The 20,359-nt window shown below is 39.5% G+C and overlaps 1 protein-coding gene across 1 annotated transcript in view; it reads right to left on the bottom strand.

Moving 5' to 3' along the window:
• Positions 1-20,359, bottom strand: part of HSD17B12 (hydroxysteroid 17-beta dehydrogenase 12) — a 128,009-nt gene that overhangs the window by 65,691 nt on the left and 41,959 nt on the right. The window contains exons 2-3 of the mRNA XM_081098846.1: positions 19,341-19,387; positions 13,678-13,753 (exon numbers count right to left, since the gene is read on the bottom strand). Of these exons, the coding sequence (XP_080954972.1) occupies positions 13,678-13,753; positions 19,341-19,387 (123 nt within the window). The remainder of the gene's footprint in view (positions 1-13,677; positions 13,754-19,340; positions 19,388-20,359) is intronic.

Raw genomic sequence — 20,359 nt, 5'->3', positions numbered from 1 at the left:
AAGAAAAGAAAAGAAAAGAAAGGAAAAGAAAAGAAAAGAAACTAGACCACCTTCTTACACTATACACAAGAATAAACTCATAATGGGTCAAAGACTTAAATGTTAGACTCGAAACCATAGGCAGTAAAATCTTGGACATTTCTCGTAGCAATCCTTTTTCTGATGTATCTCCTCAGACAAGGGAAACAAAAAATAATAATAAACGGGACTACTTCAAACTAAAAAGTCATTTTACAGCAAAGGAAACCGTCAACAAAATGAAAAGACAACCTCCTGAATGGGAGAACATATTTACCAATGATACAAAGGGGTTAATATCCAAAATTTATAAAGAACTCATAAAACTTAACAATAAAACAAACAGTCCAATTTAAAAAATGGGCAAAGGGCCTGAATAGACACTTCTCCAAAGAGCACATACAGACGGCCAATAGATGTATGCTCAAGGTCACTAATCATTGGAGAAATGCAAATTAAAACCACAATGAGGTATCACCTCAGAATGGCTATCAATAAAATTTAAAAAAACAAACAAACACAGCAAATATTGGCGAGGATGTGGAGACAAGAGAACCCTGTGCACTGCTGGGGGAAATGCAGATTGGTGCAGTCACCGTGGAAAGCAGTATGGAGTTACCTCAAAAATTAAAAATGAGCCCTGACTGGTTTGGCTCAGTGGATTGAGCATCGGCCTGCAGACTGAAGGGTCCCAGGTTCAATTCCAGTCAAAGGCATGTATGTACCTGGTTGCAAGCACATCCCCAGGAGGGGTTGTGTAGGAGGCAGCTGATCGATGTTTCTCTCTAGTCGATGTTTCTGACTATTCCTTTCCCTTCCTCTCTCTGTAAAAACTCAATAAAATATATATTTTAAAAAAAAATGAAACTGCCTTCTGACCCAGAGATTCAACTTCTTGGAATATACCCAAAGAAACCTGAAACACAAATTCTAAACAATATATGCACCCTTATCTTTATTGTAGCATTATTTACAATAGCCAAGGTTTGGAAGTAGCCCAAATGCACATCAGTATATGAGGGGATAAAAAAAATGGGGGTACATTTACACAATGGAATACTACTTGTCAAAAAAAAAAAAAAAGAAGGAAATCTTACCCTTTGCAACAGCATGGATGACCTGGAGACTACTATGCTTAGTGAAATAAGCCACTCAAAGAAAAACAAGTACCACATGGTTTCACTTAGATATGAAATATAATGAACAAAATAAGCTAACAAACATAGAAACAGACTCATAGGTACAGAGAATAGACTGACAGCTGTCAAAGGTAAGGGGGCTGGATGAAAAAGGTGAGAGGATTAAGCAAAGAAAAAAAACACAACAACAACTCATAGATATAGACAACAGTATGGTGATTTCCAGAAGGAAATGGGGTGGAGGGAAGTAGAAGATAGAAAAGGGGGGATAAATGGTGATGGAAGGAGACTGAGTGGTGAACACACAATACAATATACAGATGATGTATTATAGAACTGTACACCTGAAACCTATAATTTTATTAACCAATGTCACCCCAATAAATTAAATAAACTTTTTAAAGAAAAAAAAATGCACTAATATAAACTTTTAAAATATTTAAATACTTGGTAAATGAACCAGGATTATATAAGAATCCAAGTTGTACAGAAACCAATTAAGGTAAATCTTTGGGTTAATAAGATTTGTTTTGATCATTTAAATTTAAAAATAGGTATATGTCTTCTTCCTGTATAAAATATAATGCCACTGTTACATTTTATTCTCTGAACTTTTAAATTTTCTACACAGGTTTTACCAGTTAGATATATTAGTACTGCTTCCACAAATGATTTAAACTTTTAAAAATTGATGTCTTTATAAAAAGATTAGCTCTTCTAAACTTCAGACAAAGCTACATATCATTTCATCTTCATTACTCTTCCCATCTGCTGTGTAAAACTTTCAAATGTCCTGACAAACCTGCTATCAATAAAGATTGCAGTGCTCTGCCATGTCAATCCTATATAATAAAAGCCCAATATGCGAATCAACTGAACGGTGGAATGACCAGTTGCTATGATGCACACTGACCACCAGGGGGCAGGTGCTCAATGCAGGAGCTGCCCCCAGCCCTCAGACCCAGGCCAAGGTGGGTGCCAGCAGGGGCCCCCACATTGCCCCACATAGCGGCCCTGATCGCTGGCCAGGCCTAGGGACCCTACCTGTGCACGAATTTCATACACTGGGCCTCCAGTGTAAATATAATTCTGATGATTCTTTTTTTTTTTTTTTAAATATATTTTATTGATTTTTTACAGAGAGGAAGGGAGAGAGACAGAGAGCTAGAAACATCGATGAGAGAGAAACATCGATCAGCTGCCTCCTGCACATCTCCCACTGGGGATATGCCTGCAACCCAGGCACATGCCCTTGACCGGAATCGAACCCGGGACCCCCCAGTCCACAGGCTGACGCTCTATCCACTGAGCCAAACCGGTTTCGGCTGATGATTCTTAATTGACTTAAGATACTATACCAGTATCAGAGTGAGTTAAACAATGAGGAATCTTTGGTTACCTGAATAATTTCTGAACTCCAATTAGCATGGCAAATTCAATTTAGTATATACATTATTTTATAACATAATAACAGAAAACAAAGTTAATACATTTTGAGCTCCAGGTAAAAGTGTTAACTTGTCATCTGGTATGACATATATTAAAATCAACAAAGAAAGCTTAGGACCAGCTTGAACCCAGTTGTTCAGTTGAAAACTGATCTTTGATAATATAATCTTAATGAGAACATTATAAAAAATTATCCTGTGCCTTTAGTACCTAGCCTAGCCAGCAATGGTTCCTTATCTCCCCAGAACACTCTCACTTCCTAATAGCCTGTTAACTTTTTGAGCTTTTGTGTTGACTTTTGTCATGCCCTTGAGTCATTTTTAGTAAAAGTTTCTTATTTCTGCAAAGGCTTGATTTCCTAATAATTATTGTTTCATGTAGCTTTGTTTTATTTTAATTACTGTCACTCTAAACCAAGACTGTAATCATTTCTTGCCTTGGGCATCTATGACTTATATTTTTCTGTAATCACTAGTCTCCTGGCAACTCTTTGTAATACAGCTTTCACAAATTGGGGCCCCAAATTAAGAATAATAAAATTGTTAAGATATATTTTTATACCCAAACTATTTCTAGAATTTCTCAGATAGCCACTAGATAGCACTACTGAGCAAGGAAGAGATAAGGAAGAACTAGATTTGTAGTGTACTCTCCTTATCTTTAATTAGCCCAACTCTCTTATGAGAGTTGCCCTAATATAAGAAAAGCCAAGCCCTAGCCGGTTTGGCTCAATGGATAGAGCGTTGGCCTATGGACTAAAGGATCCCAGGTTCAATTCCAGTCAAGGGCACATGCCCAGGTTGCGAGCTTTAACTCCCCCAGTAGGGGGCAAGCGGGAGTCAGCCAAGCAATGATTATCTCTCATCACTGATGTTTTTATCTCTCTATCTCTCTCCCTTCTTCTCTGAAATCAATAATATATATTAATCTATATAATAAAGAGCCAGGGTCGTAACGACCGAAAGCTCAACCAGACCGGAAGTCAGTGCTGGGTTGCTGTGGAGACCCAGCACTGACTGGGGCAGCTGCAGGCTCCCAGACCCAGCACTGACTGCCTAGGGGGCTGTGGATCAGGCCCGGAGACAGGCCTGCAGAGAGAGAGGCAGGGTCTGATCCCTAGCTTCTGTGGCAGCCGTTGATCAGAACTTGCCTCTCTTTCTCTCCTGGCCTGGCCAACAGCTGCACTTCCACTTCACTTCTCTCCAGGCCTCCACCAGGTCTACTGATCAGCCGCACCTGTCTGATCAGGTCCCGTTGATAGGCACAGAGATGCTGACTGGCATAGAAACTGACCAATCAGAACCAAATTGGCTGGCAGAGGAGGGTAGTTGGGGGGCAAATCAGGCCTGCAGGGGAGGGCAGTTGGGGGTGAGATCAGGATGGCAAGGGAGGGCAGTTAGGGACGATCAGGCAGGCAAGCAGAGAGGTTAGGGGCGATCAGGCAGGCAGGCAGGTGAGTGGTTAGGAGCCAGCGGTCCCAGATTGTGAGAGGGGTGTCCAACCACCAGTTTAGGCCCGATCCCTGTGGGATTGGACATGCAGTGGTCGGACATCCCCCGAGGGGTCCCCGATTGGAGTGGGTGCAGGCTGGGCTGAGGGAACCCTACCCCCCCCCCCCCGTGCATGAATTTCATGCACCAGGGCTCTAGTATATATATGAAAAGCCAAGGTATAACTATTAATAAATATGATTCAACATCTGTATATTTTTCAGGGTAAAAGAAACATTCATTAATAAAAAAAAAAAAAGAAAAAAAAAAGAAACATTCATGATTCATGTTATCATGAACAAAGACTGGCAGAAGTGAACAAAATTATTTCTAAGGTTATGTTTCTAAGTATAAGATACTATTGTTAATTGATGGCAATTTAAAAACATACTCTATAGAAGTCCCTGAAGATTTATCAATGTCTTTAGTGTCCATCACAAGGCTCATGCCCTCAGGATAATCACTGACTAAATTATTAATTACCTCTATATTATATCCCAACAGGGGATTCCATTCTGACACTGTTAATTACTGTAATAAAGTAACCAGAGACCATCAGTCTTATTAACAGGTGGTTCCTACTTTTCCTTCAAGCTTGCCAAAAATCTTAAATCAGAAAGTTGAGTCTTTAGGAAGAAACATCCAATGACTAATAGCCTGAGTGTAAGCCTATATCAGTACACTTGGCTATTATTGATGCTGCAGAGAATCAACTCAGGTCAGGCTTCCTTCCCAGTGTAACCCAACACAGCCACCAAAAGCAGACCATCAGACAAATGCAACAGAAAACAGTGAATTTACAGGCCTTTTTATTTGAAAATCAGACACTGTAAAAGCATGCAGCTGATCCAAGTTCCAACGGAATGAGAATTAATTTTGCAAGACTAAATGGACCAATGAGGAAAATTTAATAGTGGTTTGGAGAAAATATATTTTCTTCCTTCTTAATTTTTTATTAACTCCCATTGTGTCTGGCTATATTTGAGCAAATCAGAATGATAGACTCTGAATGAATGTATGTTTTCTGGGAAGTCTTAATATGGCAGATTGTATTTCCCAAATCCAGATTTTATTTTCAAAAAATATCTCCCTTCCCACATGTTCTCCACAGCTACCAAGTCACTCCCCCATCAAGAGGTGGAGCCTTTTCCTCCCCACTTGAATCTGGGCAGGTTCAGGGCTGCTTTGACCAACATAGAGTATGGCAAAAGTAACACCATATGAATTCTGAGAGTAGGTCACAAAAACAAATCAGCTTCTGCCTGGTTATCTTGGAACATTCCCTCTGAAGGAAGATAGTTACCACTGAGGAAATCCAACTACCCTGAGATGGCCATGCTAGAGAGGCTACCCGTGGGCACTTGAGTCACCAGTTCCAGCTCTCCAGTCATTCCCCATGGCACCAGCCTGTGAGAGAAGCCATCTTGGGTCTTCCAGACAAGACCACCCATCAGCTGAGTATCAGTAAAGGACCCTGGTAATGCCATAAGGAGCAAAAGAGTTTTCCCACAGACCCGGCAAATTTCCTGACAAGCAGAATGTGTGAGCATTTAAAATCATTGTTTTTTTACATTGATAAGTTTGGAGTGTTATGCAGCAAAAGTAACTGAAACATAAACTAGTAAATCATTGGGTGAATTTAAAGAGGGTAATTGTGTAGAAAACACAACACATTGATTGGCCTTGTCTGCAAAACTAATCAGAACAATCTACACTAATAAAAGAGAAAGATGCAAATTAACCCAACAAAGATGGAGGGTTAATTTGCATATGCAGGCACCAAGTGGCCAGGTGCAGGGCTGGGAAGGGTGGGATGCAGGCATTCTGCACCGCCCCAGCCGCTCTGGGCCTCTGGGCAGGGTGGGAAGGCGGAATGTTGGCTCCAGCCAGAGCAAAGGCGGTGCCGGCAGCCAGGGGAAGGAAGGCCCATTCTTGCACAAATCTTCCTCTAGTCCTATAAAAGCCTAATATGCTAAGTGTCCAGTCATCTGTTCAACCAATCAAAGCGTAATATGCTAATGATATGCTAAGACCACTCAACCACTTGCTTGACATGCACTGTCCACCAGGGGGCAGACGCTCCAACCGGTAGGTTAGCTTGTTGCTAGGGTCCGGCCGATTAGGACTGAGCAAGATGGGCTTGGATACACCCTGGAGCACTCCCACAGTCCCTCCCTGACTAGCCAACCTCCTGCATCCCTCCCCAGCCCCGATCGTGCACCAGTAGGATCCCTCGGCCTGGCCTGCACCCACTCACAATCCAGGCTAAGGGACCACCACCACCACCCCCACCCCCCTCCCCCCACCCCCACCCCCCCGCCACAGGTGCACAAATTTCATGCACCAGGCCTCTAGTGGTTAAATATTATACATGTCTTTACTGAGTTTTTTTATGTTACATGACAATGTAATTATTTGCATAAGCTCAATAAGAATCTATCCTTCTCCCTATCAGAAAATAATTATAGGAAACAAATTTGTAACCATGACCATACCACAAATGTTTCATTTAATTAATTTCATTTAATTAGGCATAACAAGCCCACTAGGAAGGAAAAGGGTTGCTCTCCATTTTGTGGAATCTGCTGCAAAAGCCTCCCTGGTACCTCCATGGCTTGTGGAGTCCCTGTTTTATAAGTAGTAAAGAATGTCACTTTCTGGAAGGCCAGGAACACCGATAAATTTGGGGATCTTGGACAAAACCAGGAAAGGCAAACTGGATAGTTCCTGGTTCCTTACCTTGGACTATGTGAATGAACTCAAAGGTCAAAAGAAATATTTCTGCTGCTACAGAAGTGATAGAAAAATATATGTGACTCTACAGGCTGTATTAGATTAACTCTCTAACATCATGTGGCTCTAATTTTAAAATATAAAACACAAACGTCTTTATGTGATCACTAATGCTTCATTGACCTTATGCAAATAAAACATGCTAAATATAAAAAGCATTATACTAATTATACTGATGGTGCATCAGAAAATTGAGCCACAAACTTATTTGGTCAAATCCACATCAGACCTGTGCAGATTTGATAATAGGTAAAAATTTAAAAAATGAAACTGATATTTCTTCTAAAAGCTTTGCATTTCAAGAGAGAAAGTCGTGGAATTACAGGGCCATACTAAAGCCTGAAACCTGAGATAAATTACAAAGAAGAGAAACATCTTTAAAAAAAAAAAAAAAAATCAAAGACAGAAATGTTTGCTTTCTTAAATCGAAGCTGTCTGAACTGTATGCAATCAGATTTACCACATAATATAACTGTAAATATCACCATCTCTATACATACTCTGTAATAAGTTGTTCTGAAAGCTAGTTCCTTCATTGCAAGTAACAACTCAGGTCAGAGTTCAAATCAAAATTGACTAAAATAATAAATTACGAATCCTAGATAACAATGATAATACAATAAGCTTATTATATGTGATGACTTTCAGTTTGTCTTAATTCCATAGGTGACAGATACCATAGCCTTACAAAGAACTATACTTTTATCAAAGCAGTCAATCCTGAGAAAGTACTTATCCACTGTTGGCAAAACATTTAGCTCCTTACTAAATTATATATAATCCTTTAAAATTTTTTCTGAAGAACTTCGACTTAGGAGTAGGTTGTCCTCCGCACTCTTAAGGAATTGCTTCTAAAGGAAATGCCCAAGTCTGCATAAAAACAGTGGAGAATTAGGTGAGGAGCCAAAAAGTCCCCTATTTTCAACTGGCACCTGGTTTTTTCTTTTTTTTTTTTCTTTTTTGTTTAAATTGATTTCAAAGAGGAAGGGATAGAGAGAGGAGATAGAAACATCAATGATGAGAAAGAATCACTGGTTGGCTGCTCCTGCATACCCCCCATTGGAGATCGAGCCTAAAACCCAGGCAATGTGCCCTGACCAGGAATCAAACCGTTATCTCCTGGTTCATAGGTTGATGCTCAAACACTGAGTCACACTGACCAGGTGTGGTTTCTTTTTCAATCTACTCCTTTCCTTTTTTCTTCTTTCAGTCAGATAGGGGAAAAGAGAGATTGAGTTTAATCCACTGGAGTGAATTTAAGTGCTGTGCTGGGCCAGAGGAGACAAGTTAGCCTAGTTAAACTAACTTGCTAGACTTGTTACATGACTGAACTCTGACTGGTACAGTAAATGGCATCAGGAGTGGGGTCCCACATAAACTTCAAAGAACTTTTTTTTTTTTTCATTTACAAAAGGGTTTATTTCTGCAAAAGAATCAGACTGTCCACTTTATATTTAGGGAACAAACATTAATAAACAATTATCTGAGCGTACGAAAGTACGTATTCAGTATTATATTGATTGAGGAATTTTTTTTTTAATTGAATTTATGGGGGTGATATTGGTTGATAAAATTATATAGGTTTCAGGTGAAAATTCTATAATACATCATCTGTATATTGTATTGTGTGTTCACCACCCCAAGTCAAGTCTCCTTCCATCACCATTTATCCTCTTTCCCCTATCCCCCCACACTCACACCCGTTCCCTCTGGTAATCACCATACTGGTGTGCGCGTCTATGAGTTGTTATTTTTTTTATATATATATATTTCATTGATTTTTTTACAGAGAGGAAGGGAGAGAGATAGAGAGTTAGAAACATCGATGAGAGAGAAACATCGATCAGCTGCCTCCTGCACATCTCCTGCTGGGGATATGCCCGCAACCCAGGTACATGCCCTTGACCGGAATCGAACCTGGGACCTTTCAGTCCGCAGGCCAACGCTCTATCCACTGAGCCAAACCGGTTTCGGCTGAGTTGTTATTTTTTGCTTAATCCCTTCACCTTTTCACCCCCCACCAACTCCCCTCCCCTCTGACAGCTGTCAGTCTATTCTCTGTATCTATGTGTCTGTTTCTATTTTGTTTGTTACCTTATTTTGTTCCTTAGATTCCACACATATGGTACTCGTCTTTCTCTGACTGGCTTATTTCACTTATACCCTCCAGGTCCATCCATGCTGTAGGATTTCCATTTTTATGGCTAGGCAATATTCCACTGTATACTACAGCAATATTCCAGATATACCACAGCTTTCTTATCCACTCTCCTACTGATGGGCACTTAGGCTGCTTCCAAATCTTGGCTATTGTAAATAATGCTGCAATGAACATAGAGGTGCATATATTCTTTGAATGAGTGTTTCAGGTGTCTTTGGATATATTCCCAGAAGTGGAATCTCTGGGTCATAAGGTAGTTCTATTTTTAATTTACGAGGAACCTCCATACTGTTTTCAATAGAGGCCGCACCAATCTGCATTCCCACCAACAGTGCATGAGGGTTTCCTTTTCTCAGAAGACTTCTGTATTGGTTTGATTTGATCCATCATGTAATAGCATCACCATTCATCAAATAAACACTGGTTGCTGGTTATAATGAAGTATTTACTGAAGAATTGCTTTATGAAACCAAATGACCACTACATTTGAGTTTGGCAAAAATAAGTACAAAGATTGGGACATGGTAGGGCTGCTTCTGAATGCACTGGAGCACTTCCCGAAAGAAAACAGCAAGCTTGGATCTTTAAACTGTCAGCTCAGATTTATGATCAGAAGAAGAGAGAATTACTATGGCAGCCCTAATAAAAACTTTTATGTTTTATATAGCCACTGAGCTCACCTTGCTAACATCAGACTTAACTGTGCCAGTTGCAGAATTACAATGTAAGTTGAATTCCACATAGACTCACCATGTTTCCTGTAAAAGTGAAAGCACAGAATGAGAAAGAGTGAGATCCTGAGACAGGATAGGATATCTAGGTGGACTCAGCTGAAGCCGAGAATCCTGAACCCCCAAAGTTACTCTGAGCCTCCCCAGCCAGTGGAAATAAAAATAGCCTGCTCTCCTGTATCTGAAGAGACTAGCTCTCCCTGGCTTCAAGAACCTGTAATAACCTCACCATAACTCTAAGGGTGGTTTTCTTGCAAGAGAATTCCTCTTCTCAAGACCCAACTGGCCCATGCCTTACTGCCACCCATAATAGGGTTCCAGCAAACATTCTCTGGGAAAGAAGTACCAAGTCTGATCACAAAGTAGTTAACTTACACACACAAATAATTGCAAGATTTTGCTTTTTTGTATTGGTAGAAACCTGGGACATCTGTGTGAGAATGAATTCTAAGACTGTTAGACTGAAGAAAAGAGAATATAACACCAGATTGGGCCTTTTTTTTTTTTTTTTAATATGAGTCACTTACCAGAGATTTATAATTTAATGGTTAGCTTATACAATTGGAAAGGATTCTTAAGAGTTATCGTGGTCCCCATAATAGCCTACAATTAATACGATTGGGAGGTCACAACTTGCCTGGCATAATGTAGAGGCAGGGATCCGAGAGTTTATGGAAACAGGAATGTTGGCGTGGATTTATCACATGTAACTTGCAAACACAACCCCTACCACCTCTATATCAAGAGGGCCCAGTGAATACTCCCTTCACCAAGGCTCCAGCTTCATAACAAGAGTACAATTATATGGGCAAGAGGTTATTAACCTGGCACTTTAATGCCCTGCCAGTTAATAAAACTCGCCATGTTGCTACTAAATAAGAATCTCTCCATTTTCTCTCTCTAGCTCCTTTTTTGTTTCTTACTGGTTCTTACTACAAATGGCAATTATTTACTTGTCCGGTTTTCTGTTTTGCTTGTTGTTGTTTTTTGACCTTTATGTTTCTCTGTCTCTTCCACTAGCATATAAATTCCATGAGGGCAAGGACTGTATCTACCTCACTCACGCTGTGTTCTGACTGCCTGGCACAGAACCTGGGACACAGGCATTTGATGAAGATGTGTTGAAAGTATAAGCAGAGTTAGTCTGTCTTTGCCAACATTAAATTTTGGTCCTTTCTACTCCTGCAATAGATCTGTTCATGAAAACATTATCCTCCCAAAGAGATGATCTACAATGAGTTGAAAACTTGAACAAATGTATAAATCTCCTCCATGTACTTCAGCTTAGAACGAATGGACTGGTCTGCTGATATCACGTCTTCCATTAAATTTTTATTATTCCCAGAAAAAAATGTTTTTCAAATTTTTCAACAAGGAAAAAAAACAAAACATTTCCTTATAATAAAAGTCAATTCAGTACCAGCACCATCTGTTCCATCATGAATGTTTGAACAGGATCTAGTCTTACTCCAATCATATTTCTGTCCACAGTCACATGTCACCTCAGATCATAAGTTAACCAAATTCTCAAATATCATTAAAGTAGATCTTCTGACTCGTTAAGCAATTTTTGTACAGGCTGTAGCACTTTCTTGAAAGAGTGTCATGAGGTGGCTTTTCTTGTTCCTGTATCAATCATTCATATCAGAGCATTTAAAAATATAACATTCCATTTAATCAAAAGTTTCTCTTTTCTGCATATGAACTTTTACTTTTTGGCAATTAAGAAAGAAACAGTGCTAAGCCCTGGCTGAGTCGCTCAGTTGGTTGGAGCATTGTCCTTACACCAAAATGTTGCAGGTTTGATTCTCGATCAGGGCACATACCTAGGTTGTGAGTTCGATCCCCTGTCGGGTTGTGTAAAGGACTGACCAATATCTCTCTCTCTTTCTCTCTCTCTTTCTCTCTCTCTCTCTCTCTCTCTCTCTCTCTCTCTCTCTCTCTCTCTCATCAATAAGCATACATCCTCGAGTTAGGATTAAAAAAAAAAAACAGTACTAAGATCCAGGCAGTATGCAAAGATCAGCTACTATTTAAGTAACTACACCTCAGGCTCATTAGTGTCACAGCTTCATTCAAATTCACACCTCAGCAAAATTACAAAATACTCTGTGTCTTGGACTTTCAGGGTGGCATTTACATAGTTGAAACCTTGAAAGTTAAAATCCTTAAATGCCAAGGACTTCTCGTGTATCTATATACCACATGCTTACCTTTGTAAAGATCTGTGCTCTCAGGGGTCAAAAAAAATTTAACACCCGTAATATTAGAAATCTATAAAGATCATTTTTCACCTAAAAAATTAAATGCATCTATGTGTAACTTGTCCAGTAGAACGAGATATGGTCTGGAAAGAAATAACAAAAATATATACCTCACAAGGATGCATGAAGGATCAAAGGGGATAATACATGTGAGGTAAAATAATAAAGCACTATATAAATGTTAGTAGTAGGTGGTAATGTTAATAAAAACACAATACATTGTAGACCTTAAATTTAGTACATAACTTTATATGTCAATTATGTCTCAATAAAAGGTGCGAAAAAATAATAATAAAATACAGTAACAATCCCCTCTTCTCAAAGAATTGGGGCAGTTTGTTAGTTGGCTACTTAGATAAGTCAGTTAAAGCAAGGAATCCTATACAATGATAAATACACATTGTAACCATTTTATTTTAATTTAAACCATGTATAAGTAGAATCATTCACCAATCCTCTATGTGGGGCCAAGGCCTTTATCTTTGAGTTTAGATCTGCTGACTGGAATTCCAGTCTTTCTTGCATAAACCACACCCATAATGCAGCATTCATATATGGCAGTTCCAGTTGTTTTAAAATGCAACAAAAGCTTCAACACAATGAAATAATCAGAGAGTAAATTTCTTCTTTCTTTTTATAATTTTTCCAATATTTCACACTTGTCTTATTAGCCCCTAATTTCTGAAAAAACTCCCTTTTCTCACTTTTTTCGGAGCATTCAACTTAGTTTTTATAGAAATAACTTCCCTTTTTACACCAAGATTGCATCAGTTTACAGAATATTTATAACAAATGCATAAATGAGTTTGGGAACCAACACAACTGACTCTTAATAAGTAAATAATGTGACTTGTGGGCATAAAAGGTGTAAAAGTGCACAAGCATCTCCCCCGGAGGGGTAGCTCAGTTAGTCAGAGCATCGTCCCGCTACACCAAGGTTTCGGGTTCAGTACCCAGTCAGGGTGCATACAATAATCAGCCAGTGAACGCATGGATAGGTGGAACAAAGTATGAATGTTCTCTCTGTCTGTCTCTCTGTCTCTCACCCCCCCCCCACCCCCCCGCCGCCCTCTAATCAATAAAGAAAGAAAAAAGTGCACAAGCATCATACTGATAAGTCTACCAGCCATAGGCCCCATACTGGGAACATCAGTAACTTTTACCAAGGATATGGACAGCACTGATTTATCCATCTAGCTGGTTAATTAGATATCAGTTTAAAAAGTCTTTGCATATGTAGCTCGAGTGTCAAGCACAGCTGACAAAGAAGAAAGTTCAAAAGTTTCCCCATCACACACACACACACACACACGCTATACTTTGTATTTTTCTTCAATCATATAAAATACATATTTTAGAGACAATAAAGTCAATAAGTAAAAAAACACACAAGTATACTAAAATGAAGCAACAAAAAATATATAAGTGGAACATGATAAAATAATCAGAGAATTTGACTCCTGACAAACTAAATGAGTCAGCAAAAGACATTTTAAGCAAATTATAGTGGCCCTATATTAATTTGAAAAAATTGATGATCCACCTTAAAAACAGCCTGGTAACAGAATGAGAAAGAAGCTTTTGTACTTATTTTCTAATCATGAGGGCGGGGAGGATGATGTGAGAACTTACTTATTTCACGGGAAACCTCATTCAGTTTATCCTGGGACCTGCTGATAAGGACAACCTTCATTCCACACCTTGCCAACTGAAATAGCAAAAGAGACACCAAACAGTTGAGTCATACCTGTGCATTTTATTGAAAACAGACATTAGATATATTCTCATTTTAAGAAAACCTGACCATATGATAATCCAAGTTAAAAAACAAGCAAACAGCCCTAGCTGGTTTGGCTCAATGGACAGAGTGTCAGACTGCGGACTGAAGGTCCCAGGTTCAATTACAGTCAAGGGCACATGCCCGGGTTGTAGGCTCGATCCCCAGTTGGGGGCATGCAGGAGGCAGCTGATCCTTCTCTCGTCCTCTCTCAAGTCAATAAAAATGCTAGTACATTAAAAACAACAACATACAAGCAAACAAATAAATTCCAGTGTAATAAATGGGCAATCCAAAATAAAGACTTTACAGGACTCCCCAAAGGATTATCTTTCTAAATCAAGCTAGTATACAAATGTAAAAAGGTTTTAGAAGGAAGACTGTTACTTTTCATTTTGCACCCAGCTATACTGTTTGAATTCTTGAAATCATAATATACACAAAACTTTTTAGTGAACTATTCCACACAGCATATAAATGAGTCATAAATTAGCTGCTATGCACTATTAGTGATTTACTAAACTAATATTCCAGTCTTAAATTCTAAAGTTGGTTTTTATTAAATAATAAGCGATATTGGAAATGAGGAGATATAGAACATTTTTTAATAAAAATAACAAAGGTTGGTAATAATTTATTAAATTATTCTGCTGTAAAACCACTAAAGAAACCATGAGTCCAAACTGGTATGTCGTTTTCTCTTTTTCAATTAACAGGGGAGGGAGGATAAGGAAAAGCTTTTATTTATAGAAAAATAGCATCTACTAAATATAGAAGAAAAGATATCATTAGAAAAGTCACAATTTTTAAACCACCATGGTAATAACTAATTTAGGCAAAATTTTTCAATGGATGTTAAAATCTCTAGGTGAAAATCATTGCTGGGAAATGGGATATTCACACAGTCTCGAAGTACCACCCCACATACTACTTATTAATTACAAAGGGGAAAGGCACCTTTATAATGGAGAATTATGGTGGGCAGCATTTTCATAAATGACATCTCTTTTTTATAATTTTTATTTATTGACTTTAGAGAGGGAGAGGAAGAGAGAAAGAGAAAGTGAAAGATAAATTTTTGTTGTTCCACTTATTTATGCATTCATTGGTTGATTCTTGTATGTGCCCTGACTGGGGATCAAACCCCATAACTTTGGCATAGAGGACCGATGTTCAAACCAACTGAGCTACCTGGTCAGGGCCAAATGATTTGTCTTAAGGTAATCAATAATAAAACAAGTAGACTTCTTGTGTTTCCTGATAAGATAAAGTCAGGATACAATAGCACCTTGTGTAGCAATCATGCTAAAAAATGTTTAATTAGAATCGAATCACAGGAAAACAATCAGACAAATTCAAACTGAGAAACTTTTATAAACTGGTCTGAATATTTCAAAAATGCCAGTTACAAAAAAAAGGGGGGGCGGGAGTGGGGGCCTAGGAAACTCTTCCAATCAAGAGACATGACACCTAAATGCAATGCATAGTTTTTAACTAGATGTGAAACCACAAATAAATGAGCTACAAGGAAAGTTTCTGGGGCAATTGGGAAATCTGCATGTAGGCTATATGTTATATAGAAATACTAGAGGCCTGGTGCACGACATTCGTGCACTGGGGGTTAGGGGGAGGGTCCCTCATTCCAGCCTGCACCCTCTCGCGTTCCGGGACCCCTCGCTCCTTACTGCCTGCCCGTTCGATGTTCCTTAGCACTGCCGCGGAGGCGGGAGAGGCTCCTCCCACCACCATTGCGCTCGCCAGCCGTGAACCCGGCTTCTGGTTAGTGGCGCTCCCCCTGTGGGAGCGCATTGACCATAAGGGGGCATCTCCTGTATTGAGCATCTACTCCCTGGTGGTCAGTGTGCATCATAGCAACCAGTCATTCTGCTGTTCAGTCAATTTGCATATTAGGCTTTTATTATATAGGATTATATCAAGTTAAACTTTGACCACTGTATTGTTGGTTATAAGGGTGAACATTTTAAGATTCAGGGTGAAATACCTAAGGGTGAATTACTGTGATGCCTATAACTCACAAACGGTCCATCTAAATTATAATTATAATAAAATTAAATGTGGCAAATGTTAATAATTGGGGAATCCCAGTGAAGGGTATATGGGTGTTCATTATATTCTTCTTGGAACTTTTCTGTAGTTTTGCTATTCAAAATAAACTAGAAAAACAAAAGAGCCCTGGCTGGTTTTGCTCAGTGAATAGAGCGTCGGCCTGCGAACTGAAGGGTCCCAGGTTCAATTCCCATCAAGGGCACATACCCGGGTTGTGGGCTCAATCCCCAGTGGGGGACTTGCAGGAGGCAGCCGATCCATGATTCTCTCTCACCATGGATGTTTCTATCTCTCTCTCCCTCTTCCCTCCTCTCTGAAATCAATAAAAATATATTTAAAAAAAGAAAGAAAAGAAAAACAAAAGAGGATTTTTTAAACAAGGAAGAAGAACCTTTAGGAGTGACAAATGAGAGATTCAGTGGATCCACCAGGATCTTCATCTCAACTGGGCAGTGTCATAGGCTGTGGGTGCCTTCTCGGAACTGGAAGGCAGGGAAGCTTCCCTGAAGAGTACTGCCAAGGTTCCTGCTTTGTATGATGGCCTTCAAACTAATGGTTTCCTATCCTTTCATTACATTCCAGAGAATCTGAACGTTTTGCCTGTGTCTGCCAATATCTTTCTATCCATCAAAGTCTTTCTCATGAAAATGATACCATAAACTAGCACGGAAATATAACCTATATAATAATATATCCACATTTTGGAAAATAATTCAAAACTGAGGACTATCCAATTACTCAAAAAAAAGGCACCTTCTTACATAATATATTCCATATAGCATACAAACCATAAATTCCAAATGAATTAAAGACTTAAATTTAAGACTCGAAACCATAACACTCCTAAAAGACATAGGCAGTAAATTCTCTGATAATTCTCTTAGTAACATTTTTTCTGAAATATCTCCTCAGACAAGAGAAACAAAAGAAAAAAATAAACAAATGGGGCTACATCAAACTAAAAAGCTTTTGCACAACAAAGAAAAACACAACAAAGGAAATCATCAATAAAACGAAAAGACAACATACTGAATGAAAGAACATATTCCCAATGGTGCATCTGCTAAGGGGTTAATATCCAAAATTTGTACAGAACTCATATAACTCAATACCAAAATAAACATTCTAATTAAAAAATGGACAGAGGACCTGAATAGACACTTCTCCAAAGAGGACATACAAATGGCCTATTGACACAAAAAGATGCTCAATATTACTAATCATCAGAGAAATGCAAATTAAAACCACAATGAGATATCATCTCACACCTGTCAGAATGGCTATCATCATTAAATTAACAACCAACAAGTGTTGGCAAGATGTGAGAAAAAAGAACTCTGGTGCACTGTTGGTAGTATTGTAGATTGGTGCAGTCACTATGGAAAACAGAATGGATATTCCTCAAATAATCCTATATAATAAAAGCACAGTATGCACACAGTATGTCTCCTCGACCGGGAGTTGTCCAGAGTTCGACCAGGGGGGAGGGGCCGGCTGGGGGAAGGGAGTGAGTACCCAGCCAGCGGCTGGCAGTTGCTAGGGACCCTACCAGTGCATGAATTTCGTGCACTGGGCCTCTAGTTAAAAACAGAACTATAACCAGTAATTCCACTTCTGGGTATATATCTGAGGAAATCTAAAACACTAATTCAAAAAGATATATGTATCCCATGTTCATTATGGTGTAATATTTACAACTAGGGGCCCGGTGCACAAAAATTTGTGCACTCGGGGTAGGGGGGTCCCCTCAGCCCGGCCTGTGCCCTCTCACAGTCTGGGACCCCTCGGGGGATGTCCACATGCCAGCGGGGAGCAGGCCTAAGCTGCAGTCGGACATCCTTAGCGCTGCTGAGGAGGCAGGAGAGGCTCCCACCACCACCACTGTACTGGCAGCCATCAGCCTGGCTTGTGGCTGAGCAGAGCTCCTCCCATGTGAGAGCGCCCTGACCACCAGAGGGGAGCTCCTGCATTGAGAGTCTGCCCCCTGGTGGTCAGTGTGTGTCAGTGATCAGTCATTCCCAGTCGTTCTGCTGTTAGGGTCATTTTGCATATTACCCTTTTACTATATAGGATAGAGGCCTGGTGCACGGCTGGTTTGCCCTGAAGGGTGTCCCAGATCAGGGTGGGGGTCCCACTTGGGTGCCTGGCCAGCCTGGATGAGGGGATGATGCCTGCAGCTGGTCACACCCCCTTCAGGGTGGGGGTCCCCACTGGGGTGCCTGGCCAGTCTGGGTGAGGGGCTGAGGGCCGTTTTCAGGCTGGCAGGTGACTGAAGCTCCCAACCTCGCCTTTTTTCTTTTTTTTTTTATTCTGGGATTTATTTACCTTCTATGGCTGTTACTGGAGATGAGAGCCGGCTTTAGCTCTGAGGCAGGCTCTAGCTCTGAGACCTCGGCTGCTGAAAGCAGGTATCTGGGTTTGTTTGGCTTCTATAATTGAAACACTGTTGTGGTCCTGCTGGCTGAGGCCCGGCTGGCTGAAAGCAGGTATCTAGGTTTGTTTAGCTTCTATAATTGCAACATTGTTTCTTAGAGTGCAGCTCAGAGCCCAGCAGCGGCAGGCGGGGAACCTTGGCTTCCTCCATCACAGGAGCAAGCAAGCCTCCTGTTCACTTCAGCTGCCTGGCTGCCGGCCGCCATCTTGGTTGGCAGTTAATTTGCATATAGCCCTGATTAGCCGATGGGAAGCGTGTCAGAGGTACGGTTAATTACCATGTTTGTCTATTATTAGATAGGATAGCCAAGATATGGAAGCAATCCAAGTGCCCATCAATACACAAGTGGATAAAAAAAGATGTGGGAATATATACAATGGAATATTACTCAGGCATAAAAAAAGAACAAAATCTTATCATTTGTGACAACATGGATGGACCTAGAGGGCGTTATACTAAATGAAATAAGTTAGACAGAGAAAAGCAAATACCATATGATTTCACTTATAGGTAAAATCTAAAAAACAAAAGAAACAAACAAAACAGAAACAAACTCATAGATACAGAGAACAAACTGAGGGTTGCCAGATGGGAGGGGGCTCGGGGACCTGGGTGAAAAAGGTAAAAGGATTAAGAAGTACAAATAGGTAATTACAAAATAGTCACTAGGATGTAAAATATGGCATAGGAAATATAGTTAATAATATTGTAGTAACTATGTATGGTGCCAGGTAGGTACTGAAATTATCAGAGGAGTAACTTCGTGAATTGTATAATTGTGTAACCATTATGTTGCACACCTAAAACTAATATAAAATAGCTTTAAATGTCAACTGTAATTACAAAAATAAAATTTAAGTAAATAAATATAAACCAAAAACTGTTCATATTTACACAATATAAAATAAAATTACACTAACTTTTTCACAATTCCAACTTATTATGATAAAAAGTTTTATATGAATTTTGTTTTTGTATTTTTTAATACCAAAAAGAAAGGTCTTGAAAATTACCTACCTCTTTTGCATATGATTTTCCAATTCCATCAGTACCACCTGTGACAACTGAGAAAAGAGAAACAGTAACAGTTTAGTTTAAGAATTATAATTAAGAACTGATCATACATAGCGAGGAGCCACCAATTAGACAAAAGATGACCTGTGTGGTATACTTTGATATAAATTTGAACGACCTGGAGCAATACCAGCAGTTCAAATTTAGCTCTGAAAACCCACCATAATGACTAATATTAAAAAGACTGCAGCCCTAGCTTGTTTGGCTCAGTGGATAGAGTGTCGACCTGTGGACTGAAGGGTCCCGGGTTCGTTTCATTTTTTTTTTTACTACTGACCACAGATAATCAGACATATAAAAATTCTAGTCTTCTTTAAACTGGTTGAAAAATAAACTTCCATATTGTTAAAGTCACTATTATAGGTCCAGAAAAGCAAGAGTAAGCTGTCAGTAAAGTAAGTTATTAAAACAAAATATTTAGTATTCACATCATTACAGGAATATTTACTCAAGGTAATTCACTGATATCCAATTAATTCTCACAACAGCTATCATCCCAATCTAAGCTATTACCCCAATGCACAAGGACTTGTGCAGTGAGCCCTTCAGTGCTTTCTCACTCAATTCATGCTATACAGTTAAGAATTCACTTTCTGAAACACCACTTTTATGATCTCGTTCTCCTATCAAGAAGTGACATGCCAAAACCGGTTTGGCTCAGTGGATAGAGCATCGGCCTGGGGACTGGAAGGTCCCAGGTTCGATTCCGGTCAAGGGCATGTACCTGGGTTGCGGGCACATCCCCAGTAGGAGATGTGCAGGAGGCAGCTGATCGATGTTTCTCTCTCATCGATGTTTCTAACTCTCTATCTCTCTCCCTTCCTCTCTGTAAAAAATCAATGAAATATGTTTTTTAAAAAAAAAAGAAAAAAAAAGAAGTGACAATGTTTCCCTATTGCCAATTATTAAAACTTCTTGCCATTCACTTCTCTCCACAACTACTACATGCGGCTACCATCATT

This window comes from Myotis nattereri, assembly GCF_964212035.1.
Source record: "Myotis nattereri genome assembly, chromosome: 9".
Classification (NCBI taxonomy): Eukaryota; Metazoa; Chordata; class Mammalia; order Chiroptera; family Vespertilionidae; genus Myotis; species Myotis nattereri.
This window is presented reverse-complemented; position numbering and strand designations above follow the sequence as displayed.